Source organism: Pogona vitticeps, chromosome 1, assembly GCF_051106095.1.
Source record: "Pogona vitticeps strain Pit_001003342236 chromosome 1, PviZW2.1, whole genome shotgun sequence".
NCBI lineage: Eukaryota > Metazoa > Chordata > Lepidosauria > Squamata > Agamidae > Pogona > Pogona vitticeps.
Genome location: NC_135783.1, coordinates 341920489 through 341941146, shown reverse-complemented (window position 1 = coordinate 341941146; position 20658 = coordinate 341920489). Strand labels below are relative to the sequence as shown.

Here is a 20658-nt window from a genome sequence, read left to right as displayed (position 1 = left end):
TCCTTCTGAAGATCTTTCGAACCAGGAAGGCTCATACGGGAAGAGATGGTCCTTCTGTCAGCCTGGACCCAAAACTGTAGAATGTAATTGTATGTTGCAATCAGCACTCTCAATTGGGCCTGGAAACAGTCTACTAGCCACCGCAGCTGTTGTAGCTCAGCACTTATCTTCTCCCTATAACTGGTCCCAGTCCAGGGGACGGCTGCATGTTGAATCAGCTGAGCATCTGAATAGTCTTCAAAGGTAGCCTCACATTGCAGTAATCTAAACAGGATGTAACTGAGGTGTGTGTCACTGTGGCCAAATCAGGCATCTCAAGGAATTCGTGCGGTTGCGGCACCAGCTTTAAATGTACAAATGCACTGCTGGCTACCTCTAAAACATTGGCATCCAGGCTCAGGGATGGGCCCAGAAGTACACTCAACCTGTGTATCTGGGTTTTGCAGTTACAGATGTAGGAAGGCATTTAAAAGAATGTGATCACCTATGTGTAATCTATGCACTACGTTCCATTCAATTACCTCATTGCACTGTACATGTACACGAGGCCTAAGATACATAGGTAAGGGAAGCAAAGTTTTACTTAGAGTATTTTTGGACTTCAACTCTCAGAAGTTTCAGCCAACACAGCCAATGCTAAGCCATTGTGGGAGCTACAATCCAACTATACTGCAAAGAACCAAAGACTCTCTTCCCCCTTTACTTCAAAGGTACATCAGTTCTGACATGTACATGGGGAAGTCATCCCACAACACAAAAACCAGGTAAATAAATTCTACTGAAAGCTGATTCACTTCCAAGACACACTTGAAGACAATCCATTAATAACATGGAACACATCTATCATTTGCTGTTGCAAAATTGAAGAGGTCCTACATATATATATATTTACCTGTGTGATGTCATCCACATCAATCTGCACATCAAACACAAGCTCCATGTCGTGATCTTGGAAGACAGGCGTTCTCAGAGTACTGTTCCATCCCAAACCGCAAAGGACACCAATGTAATTCTTCCTGTTCTCATCAACCCTAGGGAGAGCAATAGGCTTCCTAATAAACCCACTAGAGAGAAAAACACGATTGCTTCTGATGGTATAACCAGATCTGATGGTGGGCACAAGCAAGGATTATGGAGACTTCTGCGTAGCCTCAGCCCTCAACTTCTAGAGAGATTATTTATGTCCCAAAGATCGTTCTCAGCGCGTTTAGGGTTTTAAAACCAGGTGGATGCAGCCTATGGGGGTCCAGTAGGATAAAAATGAAGGCTGGGTCTGCTTTTGGATCGTTACCCACATTTTGTCCTAGGTGGATCTTGTATTTTGGAGGCTAGAGTGGAGATCCTTCTGCATTGGCACAAAGGCACTCTATCTGGGGGTGAAGGCTTCCAAAGGCAAAAGTGGTAGAAAGAGATTTCCACTAATCCCTGTCCTTGGACACTTTTCTGCATGACCCCCTGTCATTCCGGAGCAGATGTTTAGAAAATTGCAAGGAAGAGGGTGAATCAATGGAAACTACCTCATCCTACTTTTTGTTAAGTATAGAAATAGATAACATATCAGTGTATCCTGCCTATGTTAGCTGATGCATTCAAGAAGCTATAGTCCCACCAAAAAGTAACTTTATTTGATTTTCAACAGGAATGAGAACTGTTTCCAACCCCACCCCTAACTCCAAATAAAAACAGAGACTTTTTGGATAGTGAATCTTTTGTATCCATATCTGCGTTTTACCCTTAGCAAACCCCACTTGTCAAATTTCCACAACCTTCAGAGCAAGCTTGGCTTGGAACTAAACTCAAGTTTGGGGTAGGATCTGAACACTTAAAAAATCAGCCTAAAAATTAGGTTTATATGAAATGCAACCTGAAGACTTAAGAAAGAACAGCACACATTCTCTTCAAATTGCTGGACTAATGCTTAGAATGAAGAACATACGCACCTCAGATCTATCACAGGAGCAAACAACATGCTCAACAACGCTGGGAGTCCAGGGATGTGAGGCAAGAGAGAGGTCTCCCTCAGCAACACTTTGGTCCCTGTTGTCATCAAAAAGGAATCATTTATTCATTTATTTAAAATATTTTTACCTAACCTTTCTCCTCAAAAGTACCTAAGGCCGCTGACATCACTAAAAAAACAATATTTAAAAGCTAAAAACAGTACGTATACAAATGTTCAAAAAAAGAAATTCAAACAAGTATTATAGTAAAAACTGTAAATAAAATCAATACTAAAACACTTTTGAAACAACAGAGCACAACAACCCATTTAAAATCCCTTCTCAGGCCACCCGTCGTTAAGGAAAAGCATGCCTGAAGAGAAAGGTCTTTGCTAGCTTATGGGAAGACAGCAAAGATGGGGCCATCATGGCCTCCTGTGGGAGGGAGTTCCAGAGTCTGGGAGCAGCCACAGAGGAGGCCCTCTCCCGGGTCCCCACCAAACGTGCCATGAGAATGGTCTTAATGCACGGGCAGGCTCATAGAGGGAGATGCAGTCTTTTAGACAGCTGTTTAGGGCATTATAAGTTAAAACCTGCACTCTGAATTGTCCCTGTAAACAGATCATGGGCAGTTTTTCAGAATGCAAGCATCTCACACACTTCCGTAATGGTGGTCAAAAATGAGCTATACAGAAGATAAACGTGGAAATCAGGTGGCAGTCACACCGCGATATTCACCCGTTGAATTTGCTGATACGGAGGCGGCAATCAAGAGCCGTTGAAATGAATCCTCAGGGGCATCGGCAACAATGACAGAATTAACACTCTCCCTTTCGACCATGATGTGTCTATGAAGGGGTGGAAAAGAATAATCAACGCTCCCACATCTGCTTTGCAGAGAACGTTTCGTGCTGAACAAAAGACATCCAAAACGATTAGATCTCTCCATGCTTTGTTGGTTCCAATGAGTCCCCCAACATTATAAACAACAATGCATTATTTACTTATTTCTTAAATTCGTATACCCCACCATGAGTGCAATGCCCTCTTCTGGATGGTTTACAGTGGCAAAAACATACAAACAATGAAATTTAAATAAACACACAAATAACCATAAACTCAAAGAGGCATAAATGAGATACTGAAACAGGCAAACTGAAAAATCAAGCTGGTTAACCGAGAAAGGCCCTTCTGAAAAGACATGCTTTCAGGCAAAAGGAGCCAGCAAAAGACCTTACTTATCTATATATTATGTATAGATATTCATTTGTATGCAATCATTTACAAATTTGGCAGGCAGGCATCTCAGAAAAAGTATATGTCAATAAATCCAAATCAGAATCTGATACATAGTGCTTCCCTTTCTGCTCGACTATTAAGAATTTAGCATTTATCTTCACCAATGCTGTCAGCTGCCTTGAGAGCTATTTTTTAAAAGGAAAGACAGGACTAAAATGTAATAAAATAACAATGTTTCATTCTGTGTCACCCTCCTCCGGAGGAATGCACTCTGCACATGGAAAGTGCTTCCTTGACTGGAATGCCTCTGGCTCTGGATGGCCCTACCCTTGAAGACTGGCGCCAACATTCACTTTATGTTGATGCAAAACTAAAATCCGGGGATCAGCATTCATGGTGTGGTATTGGTTTGCTGGATCTGTAAATGAGGTTTTGATTCCGCTAAATTATTTTCCCCACTTTCCCCCAAAATTCTCTAAATAATAGGTTCCCAAGGTGGTCTATATGGACCCACCAGGGGACGATTTTGACTTGCAGTTGACCCATATCAGAGAGAAAAAAAATTGGGGGTGCACGAGATGTAAATGGGGGTCTACGTGAGCAGATCCCATTAGGCAGATCATAATAAATATTTAGGCGATCCGTAATTACACCAAAAAAAAAGATTCTGTGTACGTAATATTTCATAATATTATTTAATTAGGTCCTATGTACTATCTGTATTGTGGTGTGCTACATTCATGTGTAAGTTCATAAAACTATTGGTAAATTTTTATGGTAAATGTTAGGTAAAGGTAAAGGTTCGCCTTAACAATTTTTGTCCAGTCGTGTTCGACTCTAGGGGGCGGTGCTCATCCCCGTTTCCAAGCCATAGAGCCAGCATTTGTCCAAAGACAATCTTCTGTGGACACATGGCCAGTCCGACTTAGACACGGAACGCTGTTACCTTCCCATTGAGGTGGTCCCTATTGATCTACAGTGGGGTCTCGACTTACGAACTTAATCCGTATTGGAAGGCAGTTCTCAGGTCGAAAAGTTCTTAAGTCGAATCTGCATTTCCCATAGGAATGCATTGAAAACCATTTAATCTGTATCTGCTCTTTTCATCCATAGAAACGAATGGGAAGCTGCTATTCCGCTTTCTGCCACTAGGGGGGATATTTTCTCTTTTTTCCTTTTAACCTAAGATGACTTAGCTTTAAAAAAAGGGGAAAAAAAGAGTTCGTAACTCGAATCTAAGTTCGTAAGTCGAGTCCATATATTCCTATGAGAGCGGTTCGTAAGTCGAAACGTTCGTATGTCGAGCCATTCATAAGTCGAGACCCCACTGTACTTGCGTTTGCATGCTTTCGAACCGCTAGGTTGACGGGAGCTGGGACAAGCGACGGGAGCTCACTCCATCGCGTGGTCTTCTGACCCTGCAGCACAGGCTTCTGCGGTTTAACCCACAGTGCCACCACGTCCCACCACGTGGTAAATGTTGGTGTGGTGTAAATGGGATCGATGACATTTTGTCCTTTCTCATTACTGAGCTATACGGGCACACACATCACGCACGCAAGTACTTGTTTAGACTTGTATCAAAGCTTTGCATGGATTTGTTTGATTCATAATTGATAAATAGGAGTGCTAGAGATGTTCAGTTGCTTTCTGAGTTTTGAGAAGAAAAGTGGCTTGAAAATACATTGAAAAATATAAAAAGAAAATAGGTAATTTTGTTTTTTCAATAAAGGTATGAATAAATACCTTTTTTCCCTACACTTGTGCACTCTTTCAAAAAACCCTTAAAACATGTTTGAACTTAATAGGTTTAGGAAAATGCGATATTAGGTAGGCAGGGGGTCTACGGAAAACAAGGAAGTCGGCAAGTGGTCTACGGGGCGAAAAAAGTTTGGGAATCTTTGCTCTAAATTGTTTTTGAAACTAGGTTGTGTTCCTGGATCTTGTGCTCCTGAGCTATTTGTAGGAAAGGCACAAGAAAAATATTTTAATAAATCAACATTTTCTGATCTTTTGAAGAAAGGAAGAAATACATTTTCAGCTGAGAGACACATGTGCATGAACCCAAATATTTTTTATAAAATACATCCCCACATCCACAGAACGTTCACATCAATCATATGCCAGCTATAGAGGTTTAGGCCATTAATTAACTATAACCATGCAATTAAGTTCTTTTTTAAAAACTTCAGTAATAATCCTAATGGAAATGAATAACCTGACGGGAGAGAAATTTTCTACTTGGCTTTACAGGGTGCCTTCAACACAAAAACAAGGAGGGCCTTCTCAGTGGCTGCTCCTATGTTTTAGAAAACATTGCGTCAAGAATGAGGTCTTTCTCCTTCCATCACCAAGCAAAGAACTGTCTAGGGCAGCCGTCCCCAACCTTTTTAGCCCCACGGACTGGCCGGGGAAGGCGGGACACCCGCCCTGCGCTCGTGCACAAAGAGCGGCATGGTGCTCAGGGGGCACTTACACGCATGTGTAAAGGGGTGGGGGAGTGAATGTGGGCGCAGGCGCGCATGCAGGCGCAAACGGGCTGTGGGGGGGGAGTGCTGTGGGGAGGTCTATCTCTGTGGCCCGGTCTGGCTCAGGTCACAGACTGGCACTGGGCCGCAGACCGGGGGTTGCGGACCTCTGGTCTAGGCCAGGGAACACTCTGAAACTTAGATATTTTTAAACCTTTATTTTTTAAAATTTCTTTTAAATCCTGACCTATGTTTAAATGGTTTTTTAATGTACAGGAGGACCCCCGTAACCGTGGAGAGTGCAGGTGTGGAACAACCCCCATGTGTGCACTCCCAGAGACCATGAGGAAGAATCGCAGATACGAATCCTGTGGATACAGGGGTCCCTACCGTACAGTTTTTTATGACATTTTTAACCTGTTACTACTACATCATTTTAATTATTGTGAGCTTCCTATGGGGTGAAAGATGGCTTATAAATAAGCAAAACAAATAAATCGTAAACAGACAATAATTGATATCCTCAATAGGATCTTCACTCAAGATCTTAACATATGAACAAGTTTGGGCTTTAACAGATAACACCAACAACTTGAACTGTGAATGAACCAAAACCAAAACCTTGACCTGCACCCAGAAAGCAACTGGCACCCATTTGGTCTAGTTGCTCCATATTGTAGCAAGCAAAGCTCTCAGATGCCCTACAGCTTCGGATGTCTACAATACGTGAATGAAAGAAGAGCCTGTGATGAGATGGGTTTTTGAGTTAAAGCCTTGTAAGAAATATGGGGTTGGTAATTAAGAAATGAGCAAGAGAGGTTCCATCTTGTTTCTTAGTATAAAGTATCTTTGCTATACTAACAGGTTGTTTTTTAGGTGAGCAGAGAGAATGTTATTCTGATAGCCTGAGAAAAGGACTCTGTGTGATTAGATGGGAATTGTTGTGACTCTTTGATAAACTACAGTAACCCAAATAACATCTGGTGTGTATGGGAAAGAAGTCATGTGGTGTAACAGGACTGTTTGCCTAGTAACGAACTCTGATTGGATGACATCGTGGGAAGGTGCGATAAGCCCTTGCCAGTTACTCTTGAAAAAGGAACTTTTTGCCTATGGACATTGTCATTCAAGACCGACTCTTCATTCATTCGTGACACATGGGACTAACCTTTACTATACTGGATTACCCTTGGACTTATGGGCTTTTTCCTAAGGACTATGCATGGACTATTTCCTATGGACTGTTACCTATGGAATACTCTTTATGAACTCCTTTTCTTGAAATACTTCATATGGACTATACTCTTGGACTTTTCTAAGGACAATGGGACTTTTACTGAATTTTTCTTTTTAGTACAGGATTCTTGTTCTACAGGATCACTGAGGACTATAACCTTTTTATAACCTACTTGGATTATTTTGTTTTTACTAATGAATTACTGGACTGGAACTGTTTTTATTCTTTTTAATGGCTTTTTGTATTCTTGTAAGGTTTTTGGACATTTGCATATTTTTCATGTTTTCTTTGCCTCACTACATCTTTGTAACTAACCAGCACAATGCTAGTTTATTTGCTTTGGTTTAATTTGGCTTTGATACTTAGAAACATGCTTATTCTTTAATAAAATAAAGATTATAAAACTCAATTGGTTTTCTGAACAGTACACTTGTCTTAGGGTCATCTGAGAGTGCTGCCTCGGCCTAGCTTACTTAGAGTCCTGCCTGTGGTGCAAGATAAGTCTCAGGACTACAAAGCCCACATGGTTTTATTTCAGTAATAGAGAAAGGGCATAAGGGCATCTTATGTGGGCAGACTTGTAAGAGGGAGTGTTGTAGCATGGCTAGCTGAGTTTGGACTCACTCAGCCCATTTTAGCATGTGCAAACTCCTGATTGCTCTCTGTCCAGGCTTACACGTGTGTTTTCGAACCCGTGTTTGCTGACAGAGCCCTCCTGGATAGACCCAAACAACCATGTGAAGTAGCAGCTTGTCTCCTGCTGGGATCAAGCGGGAACAGGGGAGATAAGATGATGCCCACAAGCAGGGTGACAGATGTCTTTCCCAACCCTGGTTTCTCACCTGAATCTGGAGACTCTGGTCAAACTGCTGAGTTTCGGAGTGTAGGGATTGAAAGGGCCTATAACTGATGCCTTTAAGGAGAGAAAGGACAGCAGAACATGCAACATTCGACTTCAGTAATTTTCACATTTCGTAAATACAATTTAAAAAAAAGGATTCTGACTAAATATTAGGAAGACCTTCCTGGCTACTAAGAACTGTTTAGTAGCTGAACAGACTTCCTCAAAAGGTGGTGGGTTCTCTGCTGCTGAAAGTTTTTGCATGGATGCTTTACTGTGGACTTGTTCTTCCAGCTCTGGATATCTCTAATTCTATGAAATCCAACAGAGATTTTTCCTTCCCCACCTCACCCTGGCAGCCCCCAGAAAGCCGCTCTAGAAGGTGAGGAAAGGAAGAACCTAGCAAACATTTCTAGACTGTTTTGAGTTACAAAAGGAGAAGTGCATCGTCCCAAACTGGGTGAAGGAATATTGTACAGCTCAGCTGCTTTCCCCATTCTAGGCAATTCCATCTGGCTTTGCAAAACTGGAAGACAGAGGCCAAAATTTTTGATGCATCCTTCCAGAGAGGTTTTTCTGGGGAATGCAAGGAACTGAAGGAACAGGAGAACGACTTCATGGGTGTGGGAGGAGAGAAGGACGTTCCTTTCCACTTCTACATTTAAGCATCCTCACAAGAACTAGACACTGTTTGCAAATACACTGTAATATCCGAGAACTAGAAAGGGCTTAAAACCCACAATGCAGGAAATTCACAAGTAAAGCGTGGATACCCAACCTCCATTTGAGAACCTCCAAAAATGGATAATCTCACAACGTAGCCTGTGTCACTGTTGTTATCATTAGGAAATAGAACCACCTCAAATCAAAAGGTGGGATGAAACTGTGTAGGCCTTCTTTGTGGCTACAAACAACAAACTTTTGCTACCCATATACCTGAAGCAGTAAGCTCTGATTCAAGGATGTTCATGCTGAAAAAAACAGCATGTTTCTTTAGCACATCCTAACTACCATGTTTCCCTAAAAATAAGACAGGGTCTTATATTAATTTTTGCTCAAAAAAAAAAAAAAACATGCATTAGGGCTTATTTTCAGGGGATGTTTTATTTTACAGTCATGTTATCTTCTGGTTGCTGCACAATGCTGCACAAGGGTGGAGGGCTTCTATTACGAGCATCCTGAAAAATCATACTAGGGTTTATTTTCAGATTAGGTCTTATTTTCGGGGAAACAGGGTAGATCTTTGTCTTTGCAGGATCTAATACTGAAACAGATGTTACAAGAAACATTTGCTCCCTATGGTGAGCGATTAGCTTTTCCCTTCCACAACAGGACTTCCTCAGAAATTACGTGCCTTGGCAAACCTGTAAATTTACCCTCCAATGACTACACATAAAACAAAGCAAACTAAGTGCAAGGTACAGAGGTGAAGAAAATCACATGCTATGACAAGCAGATAATGTTCACCTCTTGGAGAACCTCTTTTAAAGCTTGACATGTAATCTATATGGCAAATACATAATCTAGTTTGACTCTTGCACTTCCGAAAACCTGTCAGAGGAACAAACAAACAAACAATTCTTTTTTTAAAAAAAAATCTCAAAATGTTTCAAGAGGATGTCGAGTCACCTTGGCTTCAGGGCTGAACAACAAAGTCATCTCCTGCTGTTAAAGGACCCAGAGGAAAATATGCAGCTCTGAAGGGATGTGCGTAATAGTAGTAGCTGGAGATTTTTTAAAAAATCAAATCTTTTAAGCTTACTTTGCTGTTTGGAGTACTCAATCTATTGGCCGAAAAGCTCTCCAACAACATTTCAATCAGGCGGTTCTCTTTTCTTGTGTTGTTCTGCAGAAATGCATCGCTATTCTCCTGGTTTGCTTCTGGATTTGAAAACAGGTGCTTGAGATTCTCATTGCTTAGCTATGAGAAAAATAAAAGAGAGACTTGAAATGTGTGTGTGTGTGTGTGTGTTTTGGGGGGTGTTTCAGGGACACTATTTAACTCATTATGATAGCCACCCCTACCATTAGGCAAAATGCAGCTTCTTCCTCATCAGACAGCTGGTCTGGTGCATTAAAGTAGAGCAACTGTTATTTATGAATACTGTAACCTTTTTTTTCTTGGCTATGTTCATAAACAGAATATGAAAGAAATACAGGCCAAATCAGGACTGTATAAGTCACATAAAGAACCTGATAAGGTGTTGTGTGAAGAATTGTTTCCCGTCTGTGGCCCCCCTTCAAATCTGCCAGGGCATCCAAAGGGGCCACATGGCCTCCATTGAGAATGACTGGCCTAGAGCATGTGACATGAGTTTGTTACTCTAAGAAGGAGGAGTAAACAAAGCTTCTATTGGACTTTCTTGGGGGATACAACTCTATCTCACTCCCTGGCCCTGCCCCAAAAGAACAATCCTTCCCTACACTGAAGAAAACAAGAACATCTGAGTGCTCTACACACACACACACAGAGAGAGAGAGAGAGAGAGAGAGAGAGATAAAGACAGAGAAAGAGAGAGAACACAGAAGTATAAGGCAGACAGAACAGAGTGATAAAACAACATCCCCAGGACTCAAAGTAACATTAAAACTCTATAAGCCAGGGCTTCCTCCTCCCCCGCGGTCCTTCGGAAGCTCCCACCGCTCAGCTGGGGGAAAATGGGGCTATGGGGAAAAATCACAAAGCGATTTTTCCCCATAGGCAACATCACAATGCGATTGCAAAAGTGATCGTAAAAAAGCCATCGCTATGCAGATTCATAGTTAAACGGGGCGCCCGTTAAGCGAGGCACCACTGTACTTCAAAAGGGTTTGATGTTTCATAGGTTTCCTTCTCCGTAATTGACAGGGTCACAATACTTGTTCAATGCTGGTTCAAGAATATCTCCTTCTACACCACTGGGTGGAGAATCAGCATTCTGAATGTAATTACAGTGGTGCCTCGCATAACGAGCGCACCATTTAACGATGAATCTGCATAGCGATGCGGATTTTGCTATCGCTAATGCAACTGCACCCCGATGTTGAGGTGGAAACAGGAACAACCATTATTCCAGCACCTACTGTCCATAATACATCACTAGAATCTACCATCGATAGACAACCACTAGTACTGCAGATTTCAGATGTGAGACGCGCTTTCCAGAATATTAATATTCGAAAGGCAGCTGGACCAGATGGAATCATGGGACGAGTTGTTAGGGGCTGTGCTGCAGAATTAGCTGGAGTTTTTACGGATATTTTCAATCTATCCTTGTTGCAGTGTTCTGTCCCCACTTGCCTGAAGACATCTATTATAGTGCCAGTCCCGAAGCAGTCAGCTGTGGTATCTCCCAATGATTATAGACCAGTAGCTTTAACATCTGTTATTATGAAATGTTTTGAGAGATTGGTGCTGGATTACATTAAGGCTAGTCTTCCACCTTCTTTGGATCCATGGCAATTTGCATACAGGAGAAATAGATCTACTGATGATGCTGTGTCCATCGTACTCCATACTGTATTGAGCCACTTAGAACAACAGGGAACTTATGCGAGGCTGTTGTTTGTGGATTATAGCTCTGCTTTTAACACCATTCTACCAAATAGGTTGTTTTTAAAAATGATCAACCTGGGATTACCTCTGGAGATCTGCATGTGGATAAAGGATTTTCTGACAGATAGGCCACAGTCAGTAAGGATGGGATCCCACCATTCTTCTACCCTGGTACTAAGTACAGGAGCTCCCCAGGGCTGCGTGCTGAGTCCCTTCCTCTATTCCCTGTACACACATGATTGCACCCCACTATATAACACCAATGCAATTATTAAATTTGCAGATGATACGACAGTGGTGGGACTCATAAATAAGAACAATGAGTCTGCTTATAGAAAGGAAGTACAAAGATTGATACTATGGTGTAAAGAAAATCATCTCACACTTAACATCAAAAAAACTAAAGAACTCATAATTGATTTTAGGAGGAAGAGAAATGTACATTTACCACTGTACATAAACGGTGAGGAAGTGGAGAGAGTTGGTAGTTTTAAATTTCTGGGTACTTACATCTCAGAGGACCTCTCATGGACTATAAATGCCAACATGCTAATAAAGAAGGCACAGAAGAGGCTGTATTTCCTGAGAATGCTTGGGAAGTTAAATTTATCACAGCATTTACTTCTGTCCTACTACCGTAGCACCATTGAGAGTGTCCTAACTTATGGCATTCTGGCATGGTTTGGGAGTAGCTCTGTAGCGGACAAAAAAGCTCTACAGAGAACCATTAAAATTGCCCAGAATATCATCGGGCTCCAGCTACCAACCCTGGATGACATCTTCACATCCCGCTGTCTGAGGAAGTCACACAGCATCCTGAGAGACTCTTCCCATCCTGCTTATAACTTTTTTGAACTGTTACCGTCTGGCAGAAGATATAGAACAATTAAGACTCGGACCACACGTTTTCTAAATAGTTTTTATCCTAGAGCTATAATTGCAATTAATAATGAGCTTAAAGACCACCAGTAGTGAATAATTAGTTGGACTGTGTTACTTGGCCTGAGGTGTACATGTTTGTATTTTTAGTGGGGGACTTCTAGTGGGTGGGGAGTGTTTGGGGAATGTTATGTGTGTGCATGTGTCTGGTCTCTGGGTGTCTGTGAATTTCGTTGTATGGTATACTGTGTATATACTTACAATGACAATAAATTATATTATTATTATATTATTATTATTATATTATTATTATGTTTCCAATGGACAAAAATCGCTTTACCGATTTTCGCATAGCGATTTTTTAACAGCTGATCGGTGGTACCAAAATGGCCGCCGGACACCCAAAATGGCCACGCGCTGCGTTTTCGCGCCCTGCCCTCGCTTACCGAGGGCACGAACATGGCAGCGCTATGGAGAAACTTTGCTGAACGGTGAGTTTGGGCCCCATTAGAACGCATTAAACTTCGTTCCAATGGGTTTTTACTTTCCGTATAGCGATGTTTCCCCATAGCGGTGGTTAATCGGAACGGATTAACCTCGCTATGCGGGGCACCACTGTAATTGATTTGATTTATATCCTACCCACCTAGACTATGTCTACTATGAAATACCTCAGGAAGGTAACGAATGAAGCCAATGCAGTGGAAACTCTATCCGTGTCTTCTATAGGTGAATTAACAGCCATTGGAACCTTGCACCCCATACCAGAGGCATGGTCAGTAATTCCCCTCAAGACCACAGAGAACAATGGGAAATCAAATCATATACAGAAACCCAAATCCAACACTTTTCCCGTGGCGAAAAAGTTCCAAGACCCTTGAGCACTGGATTTCTTTAATGGACAGCAAAGTGAGAGTGGGAAGATCTAGAATATGCTGGTCCCTTCCCTTTTAATTTTGGGGAGCTGTACAGAAGGACGGCACAAACAGCAGTTATGCTCCATGAAAACACCTAAAGATTTTGGGAATGAATTAAGGAACAGTAGAACTACTGTGTGCTGGCTGGATAGTTCAGTGACTAAGGCCTCTGGCTGCAGAGCCAGAGGTTGGGAGTACAATCCCACACTGCGTATCCCAAAAACTCCAGCCTGTGTGGCCTTGGCTCCCCGAGAAGGAGGGAATGGTAAACCACTTCTGAATATTCTCAGCCTAGAAAAACCTGAAGAGAAATGACTTGATGTCATACAAGTATTGCTAGGACCACTGCGGGACAGATGGGACAGTAATGGGGAAAGAGGAGAGAAAGCTGCAAAGAGCAAGGTTTAAAACAGATGACTGTGAACAAATGGAGATGCTTGTATTATTGCCATTATTTACATGATGCCACTGGTATATAGCTACACTGCTGTATGTAAGAAAACAAGCACTTGGAGAACCTGGAAGGTCAAACAAATCATCCACAGGGCAACAATGCTGAAAGACAAAAGAAATGTATTTAAGCTTTGCTTTGTTTGGGGATTAGAAATAAGAGTTCAAAAGCTCAGAAACTATAGGTTCGCCCTTTTGCCTTTACATCCTTCCCCTTGTTTCCAGAGTTCTGCAAAATTATGGGCTAAATCCAATTGTCAGTCCCACTTAGAGCAGCCTCACTGATTAAGTACGTAAATAGTTGCTTCTTCTAATAGCTGTCTATCTGTTAATTATAAGAGGTAATGCTTACCATAACTGTTGACTTCACAAGTCCCGCTTGTTGAATAGGTTGATTTGATTAACAACCGATTTTGGTCCTCTTATACCCCAATGTAACATCAGAGACGAAGGACATACCTTGGATTCATAGGAATCTTCTGCCAATTCAGCATAGCGTTCTTCAATAAGGATGTCACGGATGTTCACAATGTCCACGGCTCCCAAATATCGGAACACGTCCACATGCAAGACGCCATGCACGACTGAAAAGACTTTCACCATTAAAGCACAATCGCTGATCAATGAAGCAAATCTCTGACTCGCTGTGCGACTCCACTGCTCTCCACAGATCAGAGACTGTGCAGCAGGCCGCATTCTACGCATTTTGAATTCCAGAGCCTAACAAAGTCAAACAATCCATTAAGAGAAACATGTTTTCTTTCTGGGAAACATTTTAAGATGCTTAAAATTCCACCTCTGTTCCTACAGACCACCACACCTTAATTTATTCAAAAAATGGAAAAGAATACTACCTGAAAAGGAAGCTCCTGAAGATTGCTTGGGATCTCTCGTAAGCGGTCCAAAGCTACTTTTGATCGGTTGCCATAGTCAACATAGAAAACCTAGACAATAAAGCAAGCAGTCATTGTGCAAGCACCTAGAAAACAATGCAGCAATAACTAGAAGCCAACATGGATTTGTCAAGAACATATCCTGCAAAACTAAATTCATCTTGTTTTTTGATCAGGTCACCTCCTTGATAGACAGAGGGAATACTGTAGACATAGCATATCTTGACTTCAGCAAAGGTTTGATAAAGTGCCCCATGATACTCTGATTAGCAAGCTAACTAGGTGTGGGCCAGATAGAACAGGTGTCAGGTGGATACACAGGTAGGCAAACTTCAGTTTCGAGAGACTGTGGTATTGTGCTCTGAACAGAGGTCCTGGAACAGCATCTAGTGTATCTGGTGGATACACAATTGGCTACAGGATCATACTCAGGGTGATGATTAATGGGTCCTTCTCTAACTGGGAGGAGGTAACTAGCAGGGTTCCCCAAGGCTCAATCCTGGGCCGGGGCTCTTCAATAATTGTATTAATGACCTGGATGAGGAAGTGCAAGGAATGCTTGTCAAATTTGCAGAAGATGCCAAATTGGGCAGAGTAGCTAATATCCTAGAAGACAAAAACAAAATTCAAAATGACCTTGATAGGATGGACCACTGGACTGAAAGCAACAGAATGAAATTCAACATGGATAAGTGCAAAATACTGCACCTCTGAAAAATAAACCAATTGCACAGTTACAAGATGGGGGATACCTGGCTCAGCAAAACTACAAGCGAGAAGGATCTTGGAATTGTCGTAGATCACAAGCTAAATCTACGCCAACAGTGTGATTTGGCTACAAAAAAAGGCAAATGCTATTTTAGGCAGAATTAAAAGAAGTATACTTTCCAAATCCCGCGAAGTGGTAGTCGCCCTCTATTCAGCACTGGTTAGGCCTCACCTTGGGTACTGTGTCCAGTTCTGGACACCACACTTCAAGAAGGATGCTAACAAATTGGAACAACTTCAGAGGAGGGCAACAAGGGTGATCAGGGGGCTAAAAACCAAGCATTAAGAGGAAAGGCTGAAAGAATTGGGCATGTTTAGCCTTGAAAAAAGAAAACTGAGGGATGGTATGACAGCACTTTTCAAATATTTGAAAGGCTGTCATACAGAGGAGGGGTGGGATCTGTTATCAATCATCCAGAGTGCAGGACACACAACAATGGTCTCAAGTTAAAGGAAGCCAGATTTTGGTTAAATATCAGGAAAAACTTCCTAACTGTTAGATTAGTATGACAGTGGAACCAGTTATCTCGGGAGTTGGTGAGTGCTCCAATACTGGAGGCATTCAAAATAAATTTAGACAACCACCTGGCAGATATCCTTTGATTTGTATTCCTGCATTGAGCAGGGGGTTGGATGGCTTTATGGGCCCTTCCAACTTCATGATTCTATGATTCTCTCACATTTTTAAATGGAATCTTTGAAGAAGCCTGGTACAGTGGTGCCTTGCTTAACGATGTTAATTGGTTCCCAAAAAAACATCGCTATGGGAAAACATTGCTAAGCGAAACATCATTTCCCATAGGAATGCACTGAAAACCGGATAATCCGTTCCAATGGGAACGGATTACCTTCCTTAAGCGAAAATCGCCATAGGAAACATCGCTAAGCGAAACGCGGTTCCCCCCATTAGAATGCATTGAATAGGTTTCAATGCATTTCAATGGTTTTGACAGGTCCGTTTTCGCTATTTTTAAAGTGTCTTAAAATGTTCAAATACTGTTTAAAATGCTTGGAATCGTTAGTGCACCTAATTTCCCACCCCCCACTGGAATGCATTGAAGCCTATGCAGTTCAATGCATTTCAATGGGGGGGGGGAATTCACCAAAAATTAACAAAGAATCAGAACAAAGCCAAATTAAGTTTGCAAAGGTTTTACAAGGTGCACTAACGATTCCAAGCATTTTAAAGTTTTTGAGCATTTTAAGACACTTTAAAAATAGCGAAAACGGACATCGTTAAGCAAAACAGGGGGACTCAAACTGTCATCACTATGCGAGGCATGGTCCCGAAGATCGCTAAGCGAAAATCGCCCATAGGGAACATCATTAAACGAATCGTAAAATGCTCTCAAAAAACCAATTGCTAAGTGAATTTTTTGTTAAATGAAGCAATCGTTAAGCGAGGCACCACTGTACTTCTTACTACCAAATGCCCGTTTTGCATTGTAATACAATAAAAATCTGTTGGCCTTCAAATCCCATAAGTAAAGTTGGCTACCTGCAGCAATTCGTGTTGGCCTAATAATTCCTACAGAGTGAAAGGGCTTGTTTTGCACCCCCGTTGATTTATTTTGTACCGTGTAAAGATGCTAGCAGTGTTTATATTTAGAAAGGCTCTAGGTAAATCATGTAATTGGGGGAAAGCCTTTTGTTTGCTGGCCTTGCAGGCCCCTTCCAACTTCTTTTTTTTAATGATTCTATGATTCTAAGAGCCATTTAAGGAGAATGACAATTTTTCGAATCGGGGGGGGGGGGGGGAGAAAAGCTTATATACCTAGGGCAGCAACCACACAGACACAGACCTACTATAGGCCAGAATTATAAGAAACAGCCAGTCATTACAAGAAGGAATTCCTTAAATTCTAAAAACATTTTAATGTCACAGCAGGAGCTTTTCACAAATGGTGCAATATACAAATTAGCTTGCCTTGTTTTTGATTGGTCATCAGAAGAGAAGCACTGCATCAATTGCAAATACAACACGTAAAAACCCAATTATTTATTTCTAAATGAGGACAGGCAGTCCACTAAAAAGGCTCACTTTCCTAAAACCAGCAACATGGAAAGACTATCTGAAATGGCATCTGCTCAGAGGCTGCCATCTGTGCAGAAAGCCAGCAGTGTTTGTGGTAGAAGGAACATTTCTCAAGTAGCATACAAAAGCACCAAGAAAATCCAGCTGCATAGTAATAGCTCATTGGCTCATACAGCTGCCAGAAATACCAGGGCTTCATGGCGGAGTATGTGCTTTGCATGCAGATGCATGCATAATGTATCAGATTCAATTTCTAGCACCCCAGGTAGTGCTGGGAAAGTCCCGTTAGAAACCACAGAGGGCTGGCTCCATGGTACTAAGCTAGACGGACTAAATGACTGAATCAGGAGATGATTTGACACATGGGCACACCCAAATGCACCAGGGGTCTCTCTAGTCACCAGTGCTGGCATACAGACTTTTTGCACCTCACAAGATTCTCATGAGCAGTGGGGTTTAAATATATAAATCTTTGCTTGTCTTAATTCAGGAGGACAAGATGCTGTAAACATACTACCCTTGAGTTCAATCTAAACAATGAGATACAGTGGTGCCCCGCTTGACAATTACCTTGTTATATGACGAAATCGCTTGACAATGATGTTTTTGTGATCGCTACTGCGATCGCAAAACGATGATTCTATGGGCGATTTTCGTTTGACAACGATCTGTTCCCTGCTTCGGGAACCGATTTTTCGCTTAACGACGATCAAAAACAGCTGATTGTCGGGTATTCAAAATGGCCGCCTGCTGTGCAAAATGGCTCCCCGCTGTGTTCAGGACAGATTTTTCGCAAGACAGACACTGGAAAATGGCCGCCCTATGGAGGATCTTCGCTGGAGGGTGAGGTATTTCCCCCACTGGAACGCACTGACTGGTTTTCAATGCATTCAATGAGGTTTTCCATTTCATTTGACGACAATTTCGCTCTACAGCGATTTTGCTGGAACGGATTATCGTCATAAAATGGGCACTACTATAGTTTATGTTAGCATTGACAAGAGTTTTTACTTCGGCAAGAATGAGCAAATTTCAGCAACTCCGTAGCTAAACTAAGACAGCTACTTGTTGTGTGGACTCGTATTGACTAGTACAAATCACAAGCACCGGATAGGTTCTCTGCATCTTTTTGATCTGTCAACTGGTACTCTTGCATCATTTCTGTGAGAACATGCACTCTACTTCAAAAGTACACAAAGTATCAGTTCAGAGAAACACAGACATTTTAAGCAAAGTGTAGGAAAAAAGAAGTGCTTGGTGTCCCTTTATAGTGGTGGAGGCAAGAAATCTGATAGGGTTTAGTGATTTCTCAACAGAATATTTCAAAATAACAAAACAGCCTGTCTTTTTGAGAACTAGAAGCTTAGAAAGCTTACTTCAGATCCCTCAGTGGCTTTTCCAGCACATTGATTGCTGCCAGAAGTTGGGTGCTGGTTGTTGAAGCCACACTGTAAATAAGGAACAAGTTTTCTTTAAGAAGTCGTCACTGGCTTTAAAAAAAAAACGGCTCCTACTGCTGGTGGCAGTTTTTCAAAAACTAATAGAAATGCGGTACCCACAATCCAGGGATGGGGAGTGTACTGCCCCCTAGTGGCAGCTGGACTATATTTCCCACCAGGTGTAGCAAACATAGCCAATGGCAAAAGGATCAGAGAATCACCAAATGTTAAGTCTGAAGGATCAAATCGAACCACCTCCAAATAAAGGAAATTCATTTTGTTTGTTTCGATCTAGTTCTGCAAATCAATTCTGACTTGGGAACTATATTTAGTGTGATTTGAAAATGTAATGAGAATAACGTTCACACACTCATTCAAGTTGTTTATAAAGAAGTTAAAATAAGTTGGGCCTAAGACAAAACTCTGCGGCACCTCTTCTGAATGCTGAGGAATACTCTTTATATATGGCTCATCAACCGGCTACAAATCCACCAGAGTAGCATTATCGCAGTCACACAGAAATGACCTTCACACTACATATACAGTCATGCCCCGCTTAACTATTGCCTTGCTTAATGAGGAAATCGCTTTACGATGAGGTTTTTGCGATCGCAATTGCGATCACAAAACAATGGTCTAAATTTCACTTAGCGATGATCGGTTCCCTGCTTCAGGAACCGATTTTCGCTTTACCACTATCAAAAACAGCTGATTGTCGGGTTTCAAAATGGCTGCCGGCTGAAAAAAATCCCCCCCGCTGTGCTTAGGGACGGATTCTTCGCTGCACAGGCATGGAAAATGGCCGCCTCTATGGAGGATCTTTGCTGGACGGCGAGTTTTCAGCCCACTGGAACACATTAACCGGGTTTTAAGGCTTTCAATGGGCTTTTTAATTTTGTTTGACGATGTTTTCACTCTACAGCGATTTCGCTGGAACAAATTAACATTGACAAGTGAGGCACCGCTGTATAATTTTTTGCATTACTCTCCAACACTGTAAAGTTTGGGTTTTTTAAGAAAGACATACCTCTGCACTCTCTCCAGACACATACAGGATCTGAGCTCTGTAATAGCTCTCATCTTCCCAATCAGTAAACGGGGCCAAACAAACCAAATCTGGACAGGGGCGAACTGGCAAATGGTTCAGTTCCAGTTGGTTGATTTCAATGGACAGATTTCTGAGTAAAGTCATAGTTCTCTCATCGATTCTGTAACCCCAGAAGTGCCCAACCTCTACCACCTAAAGGGAAACAAACCAACAGACGACTCAAATCTTAAACTAGACTCTTATTTAACAGATTTTCAAAGGCTAACATTTTATTATCAAGGATGGAAAAGCCCACACGCCTGTCTCTGAGAAGAGCCTGTCCGGCAAGAATGAGACAAAGAGTGATCTTCCCCAACCTATAAAGGTCTCTGCCGTTTGGGAGAAATCAGCATCTGTACAAACAATCCTAAGGCAATGTCAGTCAAGGAAGAGAGCGTATGTTTAGAGATGTAACTCCTCAATCATTTCATTTGTGTGTTGGGGGGGGGGAAGAAACTGTTAAAAATACCTTCTCTTGCAAGAGCACAAGATCTTTTCTACTGGTTTTGATGGACTTTCACACTGTGAGAATACTTTCTGTAGACATAATAAAGAGTGCATAAACCTATAACAACTACCTCTTTGTTTCATGGAATTCCTATGGCTGTTTAAAACTTGGGAGGCACTGGACGGGTTGTTTGTATTTTTTAAAACAATCTCCCAATCCTCCTAGGTTTCCTTTACATATGTTTGATTTGATTCTCACAGACAAGGGACATCAATGTTGAACAGCAACATTTTACACAAACTGCAGAGTCCTTCGAGGGGGGGGGGAGTACTCCGTAGACTCATTTTTGCACTTAGGGGCAAGGAATTTTACAGGGCTTGAGAATTCCGCATCAAGATGTCTTACTGTGTTAAGACAGCTAAACAGATAAAAATAAGGAAACTAGTAAGTATTCCTCACATCAGTAGTGTACAGTGGTCAAG

The 20658-nt window shown here is 41.8% G+C and overlaps 1 protein-coding gene across 1 annotated transcript in view; it reads right to left on the bottom strand.

Annotated features, from left to right (window-relative positions):
- TDRD9 (tudor domain containing 9) overlaps positions 1-20658 on the bottom strand; it is a 144531-nt gene that overhangs the window by 8274 nt on the left and 115599 nt on the right. The window contains exons 26-33 of the mRNA XM_072986726.2: positions 19669-19881; positions 14361-14450; positions 13966-14226; positions 9488-9646; positions 7727-7797; positions 2679-2788; positions 1941-2037; positions 893-1031 (exon numbers count right to left, since the gene is read on the bottom strand). Of these exons, the coding sequence (XP_072842827.2) occupies positions 893-1031; positions 1941-2037; positions 2679-2788; positions 7727-7797; positions 9488-9646; positions 13966-14226; positions 14361-14450; positions 19669-19881 (1140 nt within the window). The remainder of the gene's footprint in view (positions 1-892; positions 1032-1940; positions 2038-2678; positions 2789-7726; positions 7798-9487; positions 9647-13965; positions 14227-14360; positions 14451-19668; positions 19882-20658) is intronic.